At 38.8% G+C, this 17,375-nt stretch overlaps 2 protein-coding genes across 2 annotated transcripts; one reads left to right on the top strand and one right to left on the bottom strand.

The window, feature by feature from the left end:
• Nucleotides 1–1,258: 1,258 nt before the first annotated feature.
• Nucleotides 1,259–9,077, bottom strand: alkal1 (ALK and LTK ligand 1). Its single transcript, XM_069698943.1, has 6 exons — nucleotides 8,752–9,077; nucleotides 8,157–8,438; nucleotides 5,666–5,719; nucleotides 4,905–4,985; nucleotides 3,400–3,473; nucleotides 1,259–1,718 (listed from the first exon to the last, which is right to left on the bottom strand). The coding sequence occupies exons 2-5, from the start codon at nucleotides 8,425–8,427 to the stop codon at nucleotides 3,409–3,411; spliced, it is 471 nt and encodes a 156-aa protein (XP_069555044.1). The 5' UTR covers nucleotides 8,428–8,438; nucleotides 8,752–9,077; the 3' UTR covers nucleotides 1,259–1,718; nucleotides 3,400–3,408.
• Nucleotides 9,078–10,213: 1,136 nt separating this feature from the next.
• LOC138621134 (dynein regulatory complex protein 11) lies at nucleotides 10,214–16,694 on the top strand. The gene is made up of 19 exons (XM_069698941.1): nucleotides 10,214–10,294; nucleotides 10,816–11,143; nucleotides 11,298–11,417; nucleotides 11,626–11,808; nucleotides 11,892–11,963; nucleotides 12,301–12,506; nucleotides 12,609–12,693; nucleotides 12,780–12,887; nucleotides 13,080–13,155; nucleotides 13,370–13,476; nucleotides 13,713–13,787; nucleotides 13,881–13,942; nucleotides 14,037–14,119; nucleotides 14,654–14,761; nucleotides 14,848–15,047; nucleotides 15,431–15,517; nucleotides 15,624–15,801; nucleotides 15,901–16,139; nucleotides 16,491–16,694. Exons 1-19 carry the CDS (start codon nucleotides 10,284–10,286, stop codon nucleotides 16,611–16,613), a joined length of 2,451 nt encoding a protein of 816 aa, XP_069555042.1. The 5' UTR covers nucleotides 10,214–10,283; the 3' UTR covers nucleotides 16,614–16,694.
• The last annotated feature ends 681 nt before the right edge of the window (nucleotides 16,695–17,375 follow it).

The raw sequence follows: 17,375 nt of genomic DNA, 5'->3' as shown, positions 1-17,375 counted from the left end.
CTTTGGCTTAGCGTATGTTTTTGTCGGAAACAAGTCAGCCTACCAGCATCCCTATGTGTGCGATTCTCAATATTTATTTCACTACCCAAATAAAAACAGCAGACAATCACTGTCACTATTCCCCAGGGCACAAATTCTAGTACAAGATGATCCGACATGACAAGAAGAATAATGTTGGTTGTCCGTGTTGGTTTTATAGCACTCTGTTAATGTTAAGGTATTAAACCCCCTTCAGAAATACACAATGATCAAGTAGAGATTAATTAACTGGCAGCTTTGATGCCTTTACTTACCATCAGAGAGTCACTGTGAGGAAATGACAGCTTTGCTTGTCTTAATCTCCTCAAATTCTCATACACAGTGTTTGCTGTTATCCCACTAAGGAAGCCTTAAAGGAAAACATGCATGATCTTTTGAGAGAAAACAAACATCTTTCATGTCTGGCACAAAGACCTGGACATGCTGCGTATCAGATTTCAACTCACGTAACAAGTGATCTGAGGCTCGAGTTCTGCAGGCACACTATAAATTCTGATTATCATTTTCTTGAAACAGTTTTGCTAAAGAAACTCTTGACAAAGCAGTTAGTAATCCTTCCACAAATATACTTTCAAGCACTTAAAATATACCTGCATAATTTCGGTTCTTTTAAACATTTAAAATGCCTCGCACATGTGATTAATTTAAGAGTTCGAGAAGCTTTTGCTGCTCTTATCCGAAGTATATTTGATTCTACCGGGCTTGATATTGCTCAACATGCCGCTGAGTCCAAGATGTCTGACACATCATTGTGTGATGCCAGAGAAAAACACAAAAGTCTGCCAGAAATTTTGCAATGAACTGTAGTTAGAGAGAATTCGGTAATGGTAACACCTGCTTTGAGCAGCAGGGAGAGCCGTGCCTGAAAGGCGCTGGAAACTTACAAGGAAATGTTGGAGCCAGAAAGGAAAGGAAAATGTACTCCCACTGCAGATTCTGTACTGAAACCCATCGTCTTTGGCGCTTTTTCAAAATCTAAATGACACGGATCAGGGAACTGCATGTTTCTTCAAAAAAATAATGACACTGTGATACGTTTTGGATTGTTATTAAAAGACCAAAAACACTTGTCAATCATGAGTTTAATCCCATCCCCTGAGCTTCATTTCCAGCCTCACTCATCACACCGCCTGCCCCTACTTCCCCCTCATCTTCAATAATCTCAAAATGTACTGTGCTTCAATATTCTTTATTGTTCAATAGTGCAGTGCATTATCACCACTGTCAGTATTCCATAGGTTCTCATTGTCAGCAATCACTCAAGTGCCAAATAAAATGTAATGAAGACAATGACAGAGCATAATATCAGCATAATATTGAAAGAGGAATTCATATATAAGGAGAAAAAAAAGCTTCCTCTCCATCATATAGAACTTTTATAATCAAAATAATCTGATTTTGAATAATTGTGAAATTATTATATACATACCCTTTCAATAAATAGGTGCATTTAATATTAAATTAATATTTCCTTACAAATATATGATACATACAGGTACATTAAAATAGAAAGCAAATCCATTCAAAAACAACCAACAATGTCCATTTGTATGTTCAGTAATGACAACAATAACAACAAAAATAGAAACACAATAAACACACCAATGTTCTTATGACTGCAGTGGATTTGAAGGCACTTCCTTGGCAACACATTGATCCCTCCTCTGTTATTTTGGGACCTGAAATGAAATTGCAAAAAATAAAAACCATGATAAGTATTAAGCATCCGTTAAACACCAGTTTCTGCACATTTTGAACCTTTTGAAAAATAAAATAAATAAAAAAAATGCACAGAGCTTTTTGAATTAAAAAAAGAGATTTTAAAATGTTTTTAAAGCTCTTTTTTCTAAATTTTTCAATGACTGCTTTCAACAAGCATACAAACAGAACAATACGTTTAAAGAAGTTCAAATAATAGAATAAAAGGAGGTTTGTCAAAATCCCCTTGTCCAATAGTGCTCAAGGGGATTTTGACACATCTTGACATCTCCATCTTTCTAAGAAAGTCCTGTTGTCAGCTCCGAAAGACGCACATTACTGGCCTGACGTTCCTCAATGTTATGTCGAAGATCATTCAGAAATGATCAAAATGACTAAATAATGAATCACTTCAAACGCCTCCCAGAGTCCGTCGATTGTGATATACGCTTGTCAGATTTCTCGGAACGGTTCAGATCTTATTATCTGATTCACTTGAGAAACTGAATACCTAAGAATGTGTCAGCCTCTTCAATTTTATAATCACCACCTTTACCACAAAAAAAAAAATCCAATCAACCGCAATGACCAGTTGTGTAGATGAACCCTCTCGCAGCAATCACTCACTACCAGGACCTAATTGCGTTCACTGGGAATACATGCTTTTATCAATGTTGGATTTAGAAGTAGACGGCAGTGAGCGCTTCAGACCTGCTGTCGTCACAGATCACCTTAACAAAGGGATGACTGCGGCTCCATCCAAAATGACTCCACTGACGGAAGTCTGAGTCCTTTCTTTGTCATGAGAGCGGCTATGTTTAGGTTCACTGTGTTTATGGTAGAACTGTTTCTGACAATAACTTCCAGATAGTGCATGATTTAGTGTTGCTCATTGGGTAAGAATAAAAAAAAAAAAAAACTTTTCAATTCAGTCATTAAAAGATGAAATTGTGAGTGACTTCTTGTTAAAATGCATTCCTAAAGTAATTAAAAAGTACTGGGAGACTCATTGCCATCACCCTGGCTATTTTTTTGGATGTAGAAGGAGGAGTTACACTTCTGATGTTCTTGGAGCATGATGCAGGAGACACTAGGTTATGTATTACTGCCATGTGCTCATTTTCCAAATGAGCTCAATCGGTTCAATGCATTTTGTCATATATAAATTTGGAATAATGATTCCAGAGAAATTAATGTATGAAATCTGTTTCTTTCTCTTCTTTCTGACTCTCTCTCTACGACTTGTGACAGAGTTGTTTTGAGTGCAGCTTCAACCAACCAGAACTAACTTTAAATAAAGCTTGAATGGAGATTAAATAGAGAGGAGTTTTTGTCCAACAGGGAAATGTTTCAGCGTGTCCAACACCAACAAATACATATTCTCAAACCCTACAAATGTTGGACAGATGTACTTGAGATATGTTTCTGATTATGTGAGGACCCGTTTTCTTCAGTTGCACATCAGACACACATTCAATCAAATCTGACCAAGAGCAACAAAGACATTTCTCCTCGTCAAGCTAAGGCACAAAAATGTGGAAAACATATCCATGTGAAATGAATATGTCAATCTTAGTTGACCACTGTTGTTTTGACAAAGAGCAATCCTGTATGGACGGCAGAGGAAACACAATCAAAGAAGAGGAAAACATATTTACTCACATCCAAAATCTACGATTGCATGCAGAGTGGACTCATTGCTAATCGTGTTAGCAATCTTGCACATCTTTTGTAATCTGAAAAAAAATAAAGTGGGAAAAAGGTCATTATTGTGGCAATATCATACCATCCTTAGGTGTAGTTTTTCCCGTTGAGAATGCAAGAAAATATTCTCGAAACTCAAACCAAATGACACAATAACAAATTTAAAAAGTTTCAAATTCTGCTGTAAAGTGTAATATGGGTGAAAGGTAGTTTTAACTCTGATTTAAAAATATTCATGTACTAATGTTCCAATATGTAATAAATCCATAATAGTGTCAATCAAAGTGTGAGTGAAAATGTTCAAACAGAAATATAAACCCTCACAGGCAGTGCTGACATCAGAAGTGTCGCATTATGGTAATTCCTGACTGAGCGTTTAAAGTTGCAATGCTCCTTTAAAAGAGCAGCTCTGCATGTTAAATACAAAATCCATCATTTTTCTTTTATCACCATCAGTAAAATTAGCATGAGAAATGAACCATAACTGCGTTCTCCAATACTCTGCGTCATCCCAATCTAACAGACAAATGTATCCTGTATGTGACCCAGTTGCCAATATTGTCTCTATTTGTCCATCTGTCTCTGCCTGGCTTTAACTAAACTATTGACTCTAAATCACAGCGGGACAATTATGCTTGTTTGACTCCATCAAAAAAATTCCTCCTATCCACAATAAAGGAAAGTCTAACTAAACAGATGTCAATGACAGGTGTCCATGATAAGTGAACACTGAACAACATTATTGTCTGCAATTATTCTACGAGGCCTGCTTGATGTCATCATCTTAATGTCCAAATTGTAAACATTCCAGAGGAACAGACTGATCCTTTACTTTGCAAACTGGTTACAGCTCAATGCGCTTCTATAGTGGTTCCCAATCCGTGGTTTGCGACCCTCCAAGGGGTTGCAGAGATAATCAGAGTGGTCACAGATTTATTAAAAGGATGGAAAAAAAAAACAATGAAACATATTCTGACACATAAATCATGTTAATTGTTTAGAACTTTCTATTATTTTTGCTTGTAAATTTTGAAATACTAGATTAGATTACTTTGAAATTGTACTTTTTAGTTGAACTGCTTGCAAATCACAGACAGATTCAACTTGTTGCAAAGCAGGTCTAAGGTCAATTTAGCTTTGTTTATTCTGACAGTGGCAATCGGCCCACCGGCTGTCATCAGAATTTGACTCAAACACTATTAAGTCCTATATAAAGTATGTAATTTTTCCAACCAAAAAACGCACACAAGAGCAAACTTAAACAGCAGAAATAGAAAACTCTCATTTGAAACAACCAACGTTTTTCAAACTTTGACAAATGTTTGTTAATGTAGAACCGCAGAAGCCGATTAAAATAATTGTTTTTCAGGGCCTTTAAAGCCTAATGCTTGATTATATTGCATAAAAACAACAACAACATTGATTCGAAAAACAGCTAAATACCAAGAAGAAGGCATACATACATGCTGGTCTTGAGCAGTCCCTTGTGTTGTGATAAAGTCTATGAAAGTGTGTTTTGCACTCCGACGAGAACTTGACTTGTCCTGCTTAATGGAAAAGGTCTCATCAGGCAAAATGAAAAGCTTTCAAAGGTTTCACTTTATTTGACTTGCTAGTATGACTACGCCTAAAACTACATGGAATTTATGATTAATAAACACAAAAAAGTAGCAACGCACAAAGTGAAATTGAACAGTGCACAATCAGACACATGGTTAAGGAGTCAGGGTTCAACTGGACTTAGTGTGAAGCGGAATTGAGTCTTCAATTATAATCACCTAAGAGTTTCTGCACCGACATTTAAGCTTCCAGATTTTCACACCAATAATGAAGTCTTCTCATAGGTCCTGAGACAAATAATCAGCTTAACCTAGCACTGCCTTCAACTTAATTATGTCGGCTTCAGACCATGTGCTGTTTCTGTGCATTGTTGCCCTGCAGCTAAGCCGGGCAACCGTCTCCTGACCCACAGCACTGGCAGTGTTCAGGAAACAATCTATGACTTGAGCATACTGTATGTATGTCCATGTACAGGAATGAAAATATTTTTCTCACTACATTTCCAGCCAAAAGTTGCATGGGAAAAGTGCCAACTATGCTCTAAAAGTTGTTTGCCAGATGAAATTGTTTTGCAATGTCTGGACAGGACAGCAGAGAAGTGCAATGAAGACGTAAAACAAAATATTTGCGCTCATAACGTTGTCTTTGATGGCAGTTTTCTTACCTCCGAAATGCTGAATGAATTTGCCTTTCATGTTTGCATCTCGAGGAACAATTTCTGGAAAAGAAAATCACTGTTAGCAACCAAATCAACCTATGAGCAAAGTTTCACAGTAATCATTCATTGTCAGAGTCTGCATCTCTTATTGTGGTGCAGGAATATTCTCAATATCACCACTTTTAAGATGAAGTTCAACATGAGGCCACACAATCAATACTGAGTGCATGGTTAATATCTTTGATCACTGGCATCAAAATTATGTGACTGCTGTTATTGCATCTTACATAAACATAATTCCAAACTCCAGCATCCTAAATGAACATTATTCATTGTGATTCAATACAAATGTCGTTTTTGGGTGATTAATCTCCACCTTCATTTTTTTTCTCAGTGGTGACCTGGTAAACACTGTGGGGTCATTTTATGAGTTGTAGTTGGGAATAAGGGCATTGAGTACCCCACCCTTCTGTTCACTGTCCACATAGGCAACACATGCAGGGGTCTGATAACACAGTGGCCATGCTAACAGGCTAAAGAGATTATTGTATGAGAGTTTAATGCTCATCAGAATAAGTCCATGTAAGTAGTTCCTGGACAAATAGAACATTAGCCCCCAGACCCAGGAACATGTCATGCTGGAACATACAGGAAATATAAAAGGTAATGATTTAGCCCATTTGCATTGAAAACCATGAAAGCCAGATATACAGTAAAGCCAAAACTATTGAATGTATTTAAAAGGCCAAATACATTCATATATTCCATAATTAGAAAATTAGTTTAGGGAATTCATTTAATCATGCCATCAAGCCAAACCCCAGATTTGCAGGGTGAAAATGGCAGCCTGGACAACACAAAGTCAGCCAATGTGGTTTCATCACACGAGGCCTACATAGTATATTTCTTGAGCATTCACAAATACATTCATAAATACCACTAGAATACAAAAGTTGCCAGTCTAAACCTTATTTCTTGTGCCATACACATGAAAAGATATGAAACCTGTTTAAAAATAAACGTGTTTCTTTACATTATGTCTGTTGTCACATAACTGTCACTCTGATGACAGCCGTGGCTTCTGAGAATACACAGGGACAAAATGGGGGTGAACACATCACTTGGATTTACAGATGTTTCTCCTTCCATCCTCTTTGTGTTCAAAACATCTATCCTTGCGTGACTGTAGATCTTTGGTAGTGTCACACGCACCAGTTGCTAATATGCTGCTTATAATATCCTCAAAAGATAAATTCCATCCAGTCACTGGTCTGAGAAAGGTACTTTTCCAATTGCATAAGCTTGGACCGAGACTTTGAGCTGTACGATGCCTGTGCAACATCACCACAACATGATCTAATTGGTAGTGACGGTACAGAGAATCCAAGATTGCCAATAAACAACACATTATGTTCACTAAGCCCTTAATAAACTCCCACTGCACATACCAATGAGCCACAATCCCTAACAACTCTCGGTGAGAACTCTATCCGTTGTGGCAATAAAAAAATAGTTACAGTACATAAAAGGATTTTCGGGATACTTTTTCTTTATTACACTCAAACTTGGGCAATCCTTCTGCCTTCGATCTCAGATAATTGAAGAGATGCGTTTCAAAGATTTACAAAAGAACTTAATTCCAGTCTGGACATAAAGCTTTATTTAAAGCAATATAGGTACAGCTCCACCACACACTTTCTCAAGCTCAATTTATTTCACTGGAAAGGATCTGTTTTAGTCGTATTACTAATAAATATAATTTTGCTTGGATAAGGTTTGGAAGCTTAAATCTGTAACATGCTCTATACATTTTCTAAAATAAAAGTTCTGTATTTAAAGTGTGCTCATAAGGTCAAAAGAAGTATTTAAATAACTGTGACATTAAAAAATGACACAATACAGCCAATGATTTTTAATTGCTCTGCCTGATATGTCTTGTGGAGATGTATGTGATTGGAGATGCTGTCTGGGACATGTTTCTGTGTAAATGAGGTGGTCATCATTCATGTTTAAGATTCCACAATGAATCTTACTGAATGAATCATTCATAAGTTTAGCGTGACGATGCTCCTCCTACGTGAATTCGTAGTACCTATCCCCTGTCTCCCGTCCATCAATCAATCAGTTTGAACCAGGGAGCCATATGCTCAAGATGTGTGGTGAAAAAGTACCTCTCACCACCGTAAATGTGATCTAACCTTTTTGTCCTGCACAGATAAAGCAGACCTGCATGCATGCATTATATAACGTCTTTAAATTGAGTTGGACATGTGAGGACAGACAGATCTGGATAACATGCCCCTGCCAGATACCATTTAAAGGCAGGAAAAATGTATTTCCACCTTTCTCGAATGCACCAGCTTCCATTCAACTAAACTAAATAAAGCTCCTAAATAATGTGTACAGCACTGACCAGACCTATGGCAGCTGTCTCCAACAGTAAAATGGGGATTATGCTTTCATCATCAGGACCTAAAAATAAATCTTATCAGCTTACCTATGAGTCTACTGTTATCCAGCCTAGGGACGTAGAAAGGCTTTTCACGGGAGGAGAACTTCATGTCTTGGGCTGCAGTGAAGAGTCCACTGCTACAGCGCCTGGAGACGGGTTTGTCCCGTTGCTGGCTGTCTCTGATAACCTGTAAGATTAGATCCAACAGGGTCCTTCTCTCTTTCTGCTTAACCTCCTTGCTGTCCATACACTGACCCGAGGTGATCAGCAGAAAGAAGATAGTCAACAGTATGTGCCATTTCCTCTCCACCTGCATGACTTCACTGTCTGAAAGCACAAGCAAATAAGTTTTGTTACAGAGGGGGTTGCATGGTTTCTATTAAACCAAACAAAGTCCTTTTTGCTTGACTCTTGCTTGATAAGTGTACAGTTTACATCATGCTTAACAGCAGCAAATGTTTCACAATTGTCATTTGAGATCCTCCACACTTCTAAAATTACTGAAAAATGTCATGCAAGAGGTAACGTGCATGATCTCTAAGAGTGCAATTAATCCCCAGAAATGGTCTGTTGCAGCCCAGTTTACGCAGCATTCGCATTTCTTCTACTTTCATACAAGGGTAAAACAAATACAACTTACTAGTTACAGAGTTAAAGATGCTTATGTCCTGGAGAGCTGACACAGTTGTCTTCAGTAAATTCTTCCAGGCGTTGTCTAAGGTCCCGATAAGACAGAGGGAGAACAGCCAGCAGATTGTGCTCACCACCGTCTTTCTTGAAATAATGCGTTCCTATTTATACGAGGAGCCACCTTCTTGAAGGTAATACAATCGATTTCGAGTGGGTGGTAAAGCAATGTTGACATCTTTGGTGTAATTTCTTCCAGTGGCACTCGCTCACTTTGGCATGCGCTACTACTTTACGCACCAAAACATAACTAGTTTTAGTTTTACAGGACGATTCAACTCCAAATACAAACGACCGCCTTATAGATACGGCAGTGGTTTACCATGTAAAAAAGAGCCCCACTGATATTTCCATTGAAAAAAAAAAGAAGCTCAACAGAGACCGTGGCGCGGCGACGCGCAAGGAAGTAGTTTCCCAAATGGAACAACTTGTTGGATGTTGGATGCAGAGAAGAGAAGAATCCGTGGGCCTGTAAGCTTCTAGCTGACCTGTCAGCGTGCCGATGTTTTTGTTCACCGATGTCCAAGTCTTGTGACCGCCTAAGCGCTGCAGAGAATGCGCCTCCAGGAGCAGCCATCCGGCTATTTCCCCCCCCATACCCAGCGCACGTCTATAACTGTGATGGAGCTTTTAGGACTTATGCAGGCTAATTAGAGGTTATCTATGTTTGAGGTGCATTTGAGAAAATGTTACAGAGGACTGCTGACTCAGCTCTTTGAATTATGAACGCACACCTCCCCGCCCCCATAAAATTAGCCGACAGATTGTAGTTTCAGTGTATTGTAATGAGTGCAATATTTAGGTTAACAATGCACGAAGTCTACATATTGCATCATATTTTCGTCTGTTATTGACAGTAGGAATTTATAAGGCATTAATTCCGTGCAAGCTACATCTGCCAAGAAGTACCCCATTTACACTTTGCATGCATCCCATTGTATTATGGTACAGGAGGCAATAATTGGCGACAAAAACAAAAAACAAAACGTCACCTAGTGGTGTCTCTAATGTTGCCCTAAAGCTAAAAAAGAAAGAAGAAGCTTTAAGCTCCCTATTATTTTAGAGTTTTTAAAATGTACGATACAGAAAAAACAAGATGACATTTTTTTTTATTATTACTATGAAAACGCGACATATTCACATTGTTCAGTGAATCATGGTGAATAAAATGTCAAGTTACTTTAGGTGAGTTTAGTTTCCCCGTCCATGTGCTTCCTCTTACCTTTACGTGAACCTTATAAGTTGCCCTTACCGGTCGTCTTCTGTAACTTCATCCTAACCCCAACCAGTTATCTTTGCTCCATCAACATCTACGTCTTTATTTACGCTCTGACCTCAACCGCCGAGGTAAACACCGTCTGAAGGCGGACACACTTCCTGTGTGACTGTTACTATGGAGACGGACCAAGCACGACGCAAACTCGGGAGTACCTAGTTTGGTTATTCGACAATAAACAATTTCACTCTCTCTCCAGAGGAAAAGATATGTCACAAAGGTAACCTTTATTGTTGTATAATCAGCGGCTGCTGTATTTAAATGTTGGCTTTGACCAACTCATTAACGGCCAGCTGGTTTAATTTAGACACACAATTAGCATGTTTTGTAACTTAAAATATATTTGAAACCAGTATTGGCAATTTGGAAATGTCACATTGACTTTTAAAATGTGGGAGGCTGTTTAGAAGTCTGTTTCCTCCAAACTACATAATTACACTGTGTGATATTCAGCGTGTTTTTGACCGTGTCGCTGCTCCTGCGTGTATCTCGATATATGAGACTCCTGTTGGTTAAATGTTCGTCATATCCTCTGATTGCTGTCCAGTGCTGTCTTTTACTTATTCTATCATTTTTTAAGTTTTTTTTTTTTTTTTTTTTTTTACAAGCAACAAGCTGTAGCTTGCATAAATTATTATTATTATTTTTTTTTTTTTTTTTACTATCACTTATCTATCCTGCATTAAAGTACAATTTTCCAAGTCTGGCCCTCAGCTCATCAGTTCGATTACACTCTTTCAGGATGTACAACGAGCTGTGGGCAGAAGCCCAGTTAGAGCTGACCCGTCTGCTGACTGAGGAACTGCCTGCCGAGCCCCCTCGCCCGGAGAAAGACAGGGTCGTTTTCTTCCAGCGTCTGACCACGCTCTATGTCCGCTACATCCAGATCTTCAGGCAGCTGGAGAAGGTGTACGACCAGGTGGTCCACCCTCAGAAGAGACAACTTATTCGGAAGCTTCTTGACGGTGTAATGGGGAGGGTATTGGAGCTGAAGAATGAAATGGTGGAAACAGAGTTTTCAGAGTACCACTACATGAATGATGTCCTTCACGATTTGAAGCTCACACCTGTACGTTTTATTTTTGAGTGCAAGATTTAACTCGTTTGGATGCCTGAGATCTGAAGTTACACTAACTTATCCACGGCAGACATAGTTTACCGGGAATGGTTCTACATCATGACACAAACTATCTCAACAAGTGTTTTCCTTTTTATCCCTCCAGCCCACCCTTGAGATCCCTATCCCTCACTATTTCCTCACTGAGCGCAGCAAAGAAGTACTAGAACGAAAAACGATGCTGACAGATATCCTTAAAATGGTGGAGATTACTGAAACCCCTGAAGTGAGTTGAAAAATAGCCTCATCTCAGTCAATTTTTGCTCATTTGTTCATTTCATTCTGTTGCATAGAAAAACATGTTGCATCAAATAAGCTGTAAATTGAAAAAAAAACATCAATGATAGTTTGCAATTAATTGTTACATCTAATGAATGGGTGACCAGCAGAAAATATCCAGTTCTTTTGTCTACTTCTTTTTATGGTCACTACAGGCTCTAATGGCTGTGCACATGAGTCAAGAGGAAGCCATTAAGGTCATTCAAGTGGCAGAGAGGGCCAGGCAAGGACGTCTGCAGGCAAAGTTGAATGAAGAGATCAGAAATAGGAACAGGAAGTACAGGACCAAGGACCCTGGACCAGCTGCCACTGAGTTGGCTGCGATTTGCATTCAAAAGGTCCTTTACATAATATCAGATTTCTCTTTCTTTGTCTGGATGCATACTTCATGCTCAAACTTTTGGTCGAATGTGATTTGCAGGTGTGGAGGGGCTACATACAGAGGAAGAGGACAAAGATTGCCCGAGAAGAAGAGATGATTTTTCTAGGAATGGTAAGTGTAATGAGCCATCACTTTTTCTGAAAGTCTTTAGCTGCAAAATTGGGTTAATTACTTTTCACAAAGCCATGAGTATCTTCAATGAAACCCATCCGAAAGCCAAAATATATGTATACTTTAAACATTATTTCATCCTTTGTCTTGTTTAAGGCGCAGTTAAGCCAGACAATGAGCAACTACATTATATAGCTGTACAATATAAAGTATTACACCTATTTAATCAAATTATTTTTCCCTGAAACTGTTACAATGATTGTCCTTGGTGTGTGTGACCCTGCAACAAAAAAAGATGTTTGACTTATACAGTAAGTTTGGGTCATTTTTCTGCCAGATGATGGATCCAAAGTATGAAGTGCCCTGCCCTGCAGTAATCAGGGCCAAGGCCACGGAAGCTCGCACACGGTTTAAACAGGAGGAGTATGAGAAAGCTTACCAGCAGTCTATAGTGAGTGTCACAAACCAACTACGAGAAATGGAGAGTAATGACATGAGCAAGACCATGAAAGAACAAATACGGCAGTGGTTCGTTGAATGCCGGTAAGGTGGCACGCAGTTTGTTTTCACAATTTTAGCTACAATATTGGAGTTTTTAGACACTTCGTGAAACTGATCGTTTCATTTTGTTTTGTCTTTTTACAGCAATACTACAGGAGTGTTTCCAGACTACCCAGATGCAAAGGATGGAGGCTCAACCCTCATTTTTGCTGAGAAAAATCCTCAGCAGGTAAAACAGAACTTCAGCCAAAAGTATGACTCGTGACGTATTTTTATGAAGAGTTTACAGAGAATAATGTTTTGTGTATTTTTTAGTTAATGGAGGAAATCGCTGCAAAAGAAGAAGAAGAGTTGAACAGCAAATCCAAAGGGAAAGATGAAAAGAAGGACAAAGAGAAGAAGAAGGGGAAAGATGATGTGGAAGTAAGAGGATAGAGCTGTATGAAATGAATTTTCATTAATTTAATGTTACGTTCAGTAAATTCTGGTGATTTAGGTTGTTTGAAATAGATACAAATATGGAACAAATGGCATTTCATTGTCAGCTCTTTGGCTCCGGCAAAAACTAAATTCTTCACTTTCAGTGAACCAATGTAACTCTATTTTGAACTGCAGGAAGAGGAGGCAGGGCTGAAGATGTTGCCCTCTGCCTTTCTGTCAGACTTGGAAGTGGGAAACAAAGCCTTTGTAGGTATGTTAAAATTCAAAAAGGTCAAGGTATCTGGTGGTTCACAGTTTGTTTGATTAAAAGTTGAAATCTTCATTGAGGCATGCTAAAATGAGGATTCAGAATTCACATTCAGTTCGTACAGTTTGACAGTATGCTGTTTAAAAGCTAGCCTGCAAAAACAGAACGAGTGGGCAACATACCATCAAGATTTTCCTTCCATGCTTGTCATCCTCAGATTTTTGGAAAACCCGCAAAGAGTCCGAAAACTTCAGCCAAAAGCACGAGGACGAGCTGATCAAGGAAGACATGAGAAAAGTCATTGAAGTGGAAATCCGAGAACAGGTTGTGTTGTGTACTTTGTACATGATTTGAAAGTTGAGTTTATTCCTGATTTGCATCAAAGCACTTGTTAAGACTTTTTATTATTTCAGAGAATTGAGGCATTGTTGTAATTTTAACAAGCTGATAAAAGCACATGCAGTTTGAGTGTTGTCGGTTTGTGTCTCAGCCATTGGTGCTGACAACTGATAACAGTACCACCTGTAGTTGCACTGACTTGTCTGCTCTGTTTCTACCAGGTAGATGAGCAGATGAGACAAGAGTTGGCTGAATGGAAGCTGTTTGTGGACAAAGACAAGGGCGGTAAAACAAAAGTAAATATCAAGATATTAAAGTGAAAGACAACGGACATAGTCTACTGCGATTCCCTTGATCTGTTTCCTGATTGTATTCATGTTACTGCACAGAACAAGAAAGGATCCAAGAGTGGCAAAAAGAAGAAAAAGGAGAAAGATCTGACAGTTGATAGGTGAGGTCACATGATGTGTATGAAGTGCATAATTCTCAGCACAGAATCGTTTGAAACATATAAATTTGTCAATGCAATTTATTCACATCTACAGGACTCTTGAGTCTCTGTGTCAGGAACTGGTGGAGCAGGGCTTGTTGAAAAAGGCAAATAATGTTAGGCTGCAGGATTACCTGGGTAAGACACTGTGTATTGTTTGTGTAGACTGGTGTGTGTGTGTGTGTGTGCGCCCTGTCTTTCAGAAATCTTTTTGTCTTCTTATAATCATTATTTCATTTTCATATGATTGTAAATGAAGTGCAGACACTTTTACTGCTAAGCTCTTTTTAAACGGAAAAGTATCTGGAAATTATTTAGTGGTGATGTGCTGCCCTCTTCTGGTGTGTGAATGCCAAGATTCTGATGAGAATTGTTTTGCTAAAACAAAAGCAGTCTAACACACCGGTCAGGCCTTCACAAGCGTTAAGAAGTTGATTTTAGAACAGCACCTCAAATTTTGCCTCCAAAATATAGCTGAATTAAGAGTCCAATAAAACATTCTAACCTTTATGAAGGTAAAATTTTAATGCAGAACTGTTGTATTACTATATTTTTGTGAAAAAATCTAATTGGAAAATGAGTATATATATTCATTCAATCATGTAATTTTTCAATGATTAACAGTGCTGATTAATAACTATAAGTCTAATACTTATTACCGTGCCTTCCTAGGTGACTACAGCTACCTTGGGACCACACTGAGGCAAAATGACATTGAGCCCATGCCTTCATTGTCAGATGTCCGACAAGTCGTATCTCTATATGCAGTCTTGCCATTAGGTATGAACATTATTCGATTCATATTTGAAAAACATTTAACTGAAAATATGTGTGAGTTGAAACTCTAAGATTTCTATTGTTTGCAGGTTCTCAGGTGCTACACGAGAGGGCCCCTCTGATAAAGTCCATCCTGCTGGCAGGACCGGCAGGTGTCGGTAAGAAGATGTTGGTCCATGCAATTTGCCAGGACACGGGCGCCAGCCTGTTTGATCTGTCTCCCCTGAACTTGGCAGGAAAGTACCCAGGCAAGAGTGGCCTTGCCATGATGCTTCACATGGTGTTTAAGGTGGGACACTGCTATTTAATAGAACCCGAAGTCTTTTCCATGTCAGCAGTTGCATTATCACTGTTCTTAAAAACTTTAGACTGAGATATGTGATATTCTCTTATGATCTTTACCCATGAACTCTTAAGCAGAAACTCAACACAGCCTCATTCGAGAGCTTATAACTAAGTGAATCAAATATTCCCAAAAGTTTATTGAATATCCTCTCATCTGGCAGTTGTTTTATGCAGGATACAGTATGTGGTCATGTACCTACCACTAGTAACTTCACTTTCACTTATATTGTAAACCTATCTCTAGTGATCTTGGCATACCATCTGGAATTTCCTAAATGTTCCTCTTGCCGTAAAAATTCAGTTCTTCCTAATCATTCTTCCCATCAGGTTGCGAGACTGATGCAACCTTCAGTAATATGGTTTGACAATGCAGAGAAAATGTTCTACAAGAAAATTCCCAAGGAAGAAAAAGAGGTACTCCTGAGCAAAATTAAGGCCGAGCGGAATCATCTCATCGTACAAATGTTGTACTTTTTATTTATTCATGTGGTAATTTGGACTGTTTTATGTGTGTAAACAGTTAGACCCAAAGCGGTTGAAGAAGGATTTCCCAAAGTTTCTCAAACTGATCAAAGGAGAGGATCGTGTTCTGATCATAGGAACAACTAAAGACCCGCTAAGTGCCGATATAAAGGCGTTCTGTAAAATGTACAGCAAAATCATCCTCATCCCAAGACCTGACTACGGCTCAAGACGCAGTAAAAACATGACACGCTGTCAAACAAATTGCAGTTTTTATAATTAATATTTGTATCTAGTTGATGTGAAAACTGACCTTTGACTCTGTTTACCTTTAGTCTTGTGGAAGCAACTGATCCAAAAGCAGGGAGGTGAGGTAACCAAGACCTTGGACCTCAGCTCTCTTGCAATGATTTCTGATGGCTACACTGCAGGACACATAGTGCAGGTGATCCAGAGCCTGGTTACCAAGCGTCGCGTCCTGCAGCAGGCAAACAGACCACTGAGTGCTGCTGAGTTTGTTGGCCCATTAGCCAAGATTGACCCCGTGTTCCAGGCAGAGGAGGAGGCCCTGAAAGTACAGTGGATATGCTTTATTTAAAGACACTTAACACCAAGCTGAAAAGCAGAATCTTGCTGTTTCCTTGCATGTTTCACTTCAGACCACATCCTGAATCTCTGAAGATTATAGTTACAAGTGTGCTTTGTTGCAACTATAACCACATCAACAGTGATGTCACAGGGTCCAGGTGGACACCTGTACATTAATTTAGCAAGGTGAAAAGTTAAACCTATGGAGGTCAGCAAACAAGCTTTTCAGGGGTTGTCAAGTTACTCTTTAGGTTTTCATGACATTTTCAGAATTTGATCATTTCATTCTCATTGTACTTTAAACACATGTGATACTTTTTCCTTTCCTTTTCACCAGAACTGGTACGCAAAGACTCCCCTGGGAAAGAAAAGAATTAAAGCTGCCACAGAAAGGGAGGAAGAGGAGGCACTGGCTAAAAGCAAAAGTGCAAAAGGTGCAAAGAAGACAGGGAAAAAATGAACCTGTTTTTGCATTTAGTTAACTATTATTGAAGCTTGGATGGGAATTAGCATTTTATTAGGGTCAACGCTGCCCAATTGACTTCCTACAAAATGAATAAAAATGAAATAAATTGTACTCATTGTTTTTGTTGTATGTTTTGCTGCTAGTCAATCTCTTCTCCACATTTGAGGGTGCAGTACAATGCTCTTTTGTATTGTGCAGGTAGATATGTTAAAAATATTATGATCGAAGCTTCTTCTCACTGTAACTAACTTAGTTTAGTGAGAAATAGAGGAAGGGTACTGCTTCATTTCCTAATCATTCTGTATATGATTATTATCATTATTGTGATGTTTAAATTTTGACATACCTCCTTCCTGCATGAGACTGTGTTCAGAGTTGATCCACTGGATGACTGATACTTGCTGAAATATTTACCTCACCCCCAACCTATCACGGGCGCTTGTATGCGGCCAATCAAAATGCATACTCTCCATGACTGACCTCAAATATATTTAGTGGTCGGTCTCTGGTGGACAGACTTTTGTTGCTATAGTTATCAGACTGAAGGCCAGACTGTAACAAGACATGCCAACACAGTCAAGGGCATCTAATGTCGTGCCACAGTATGGCTATGGCTGCCTGCTACGAGACAAGGTTACGAATACTCTGATGGGAAAAATAAAACACTTGTGGTGGAACACAGAGCACGTAATTGGTCTTGGCTCACAATCAGATATATTAAGCACATGTTTGTGATATAATATATGTGCTGAACAT

Source organism: Brachyistius frenatus, unplaced genomic scaffold (assembly GCF_029030835.1).
Source record: "Brachyistius frenatus isolate BFR_SWC_R1_liver_20210118 unplaced genomic scaffold, ASM2903083v1 Contig_29, whole genome shotgun sequence".
Lineage (NCBI taxonomy): Eukaryota > Metazoa > Chordata > Actinopteri > Embiotocidae > Brachyistius > Brachyistius frenatus.
This window is presented reverse-complemented; position numbering and strand designations above follow the sequence as displayed.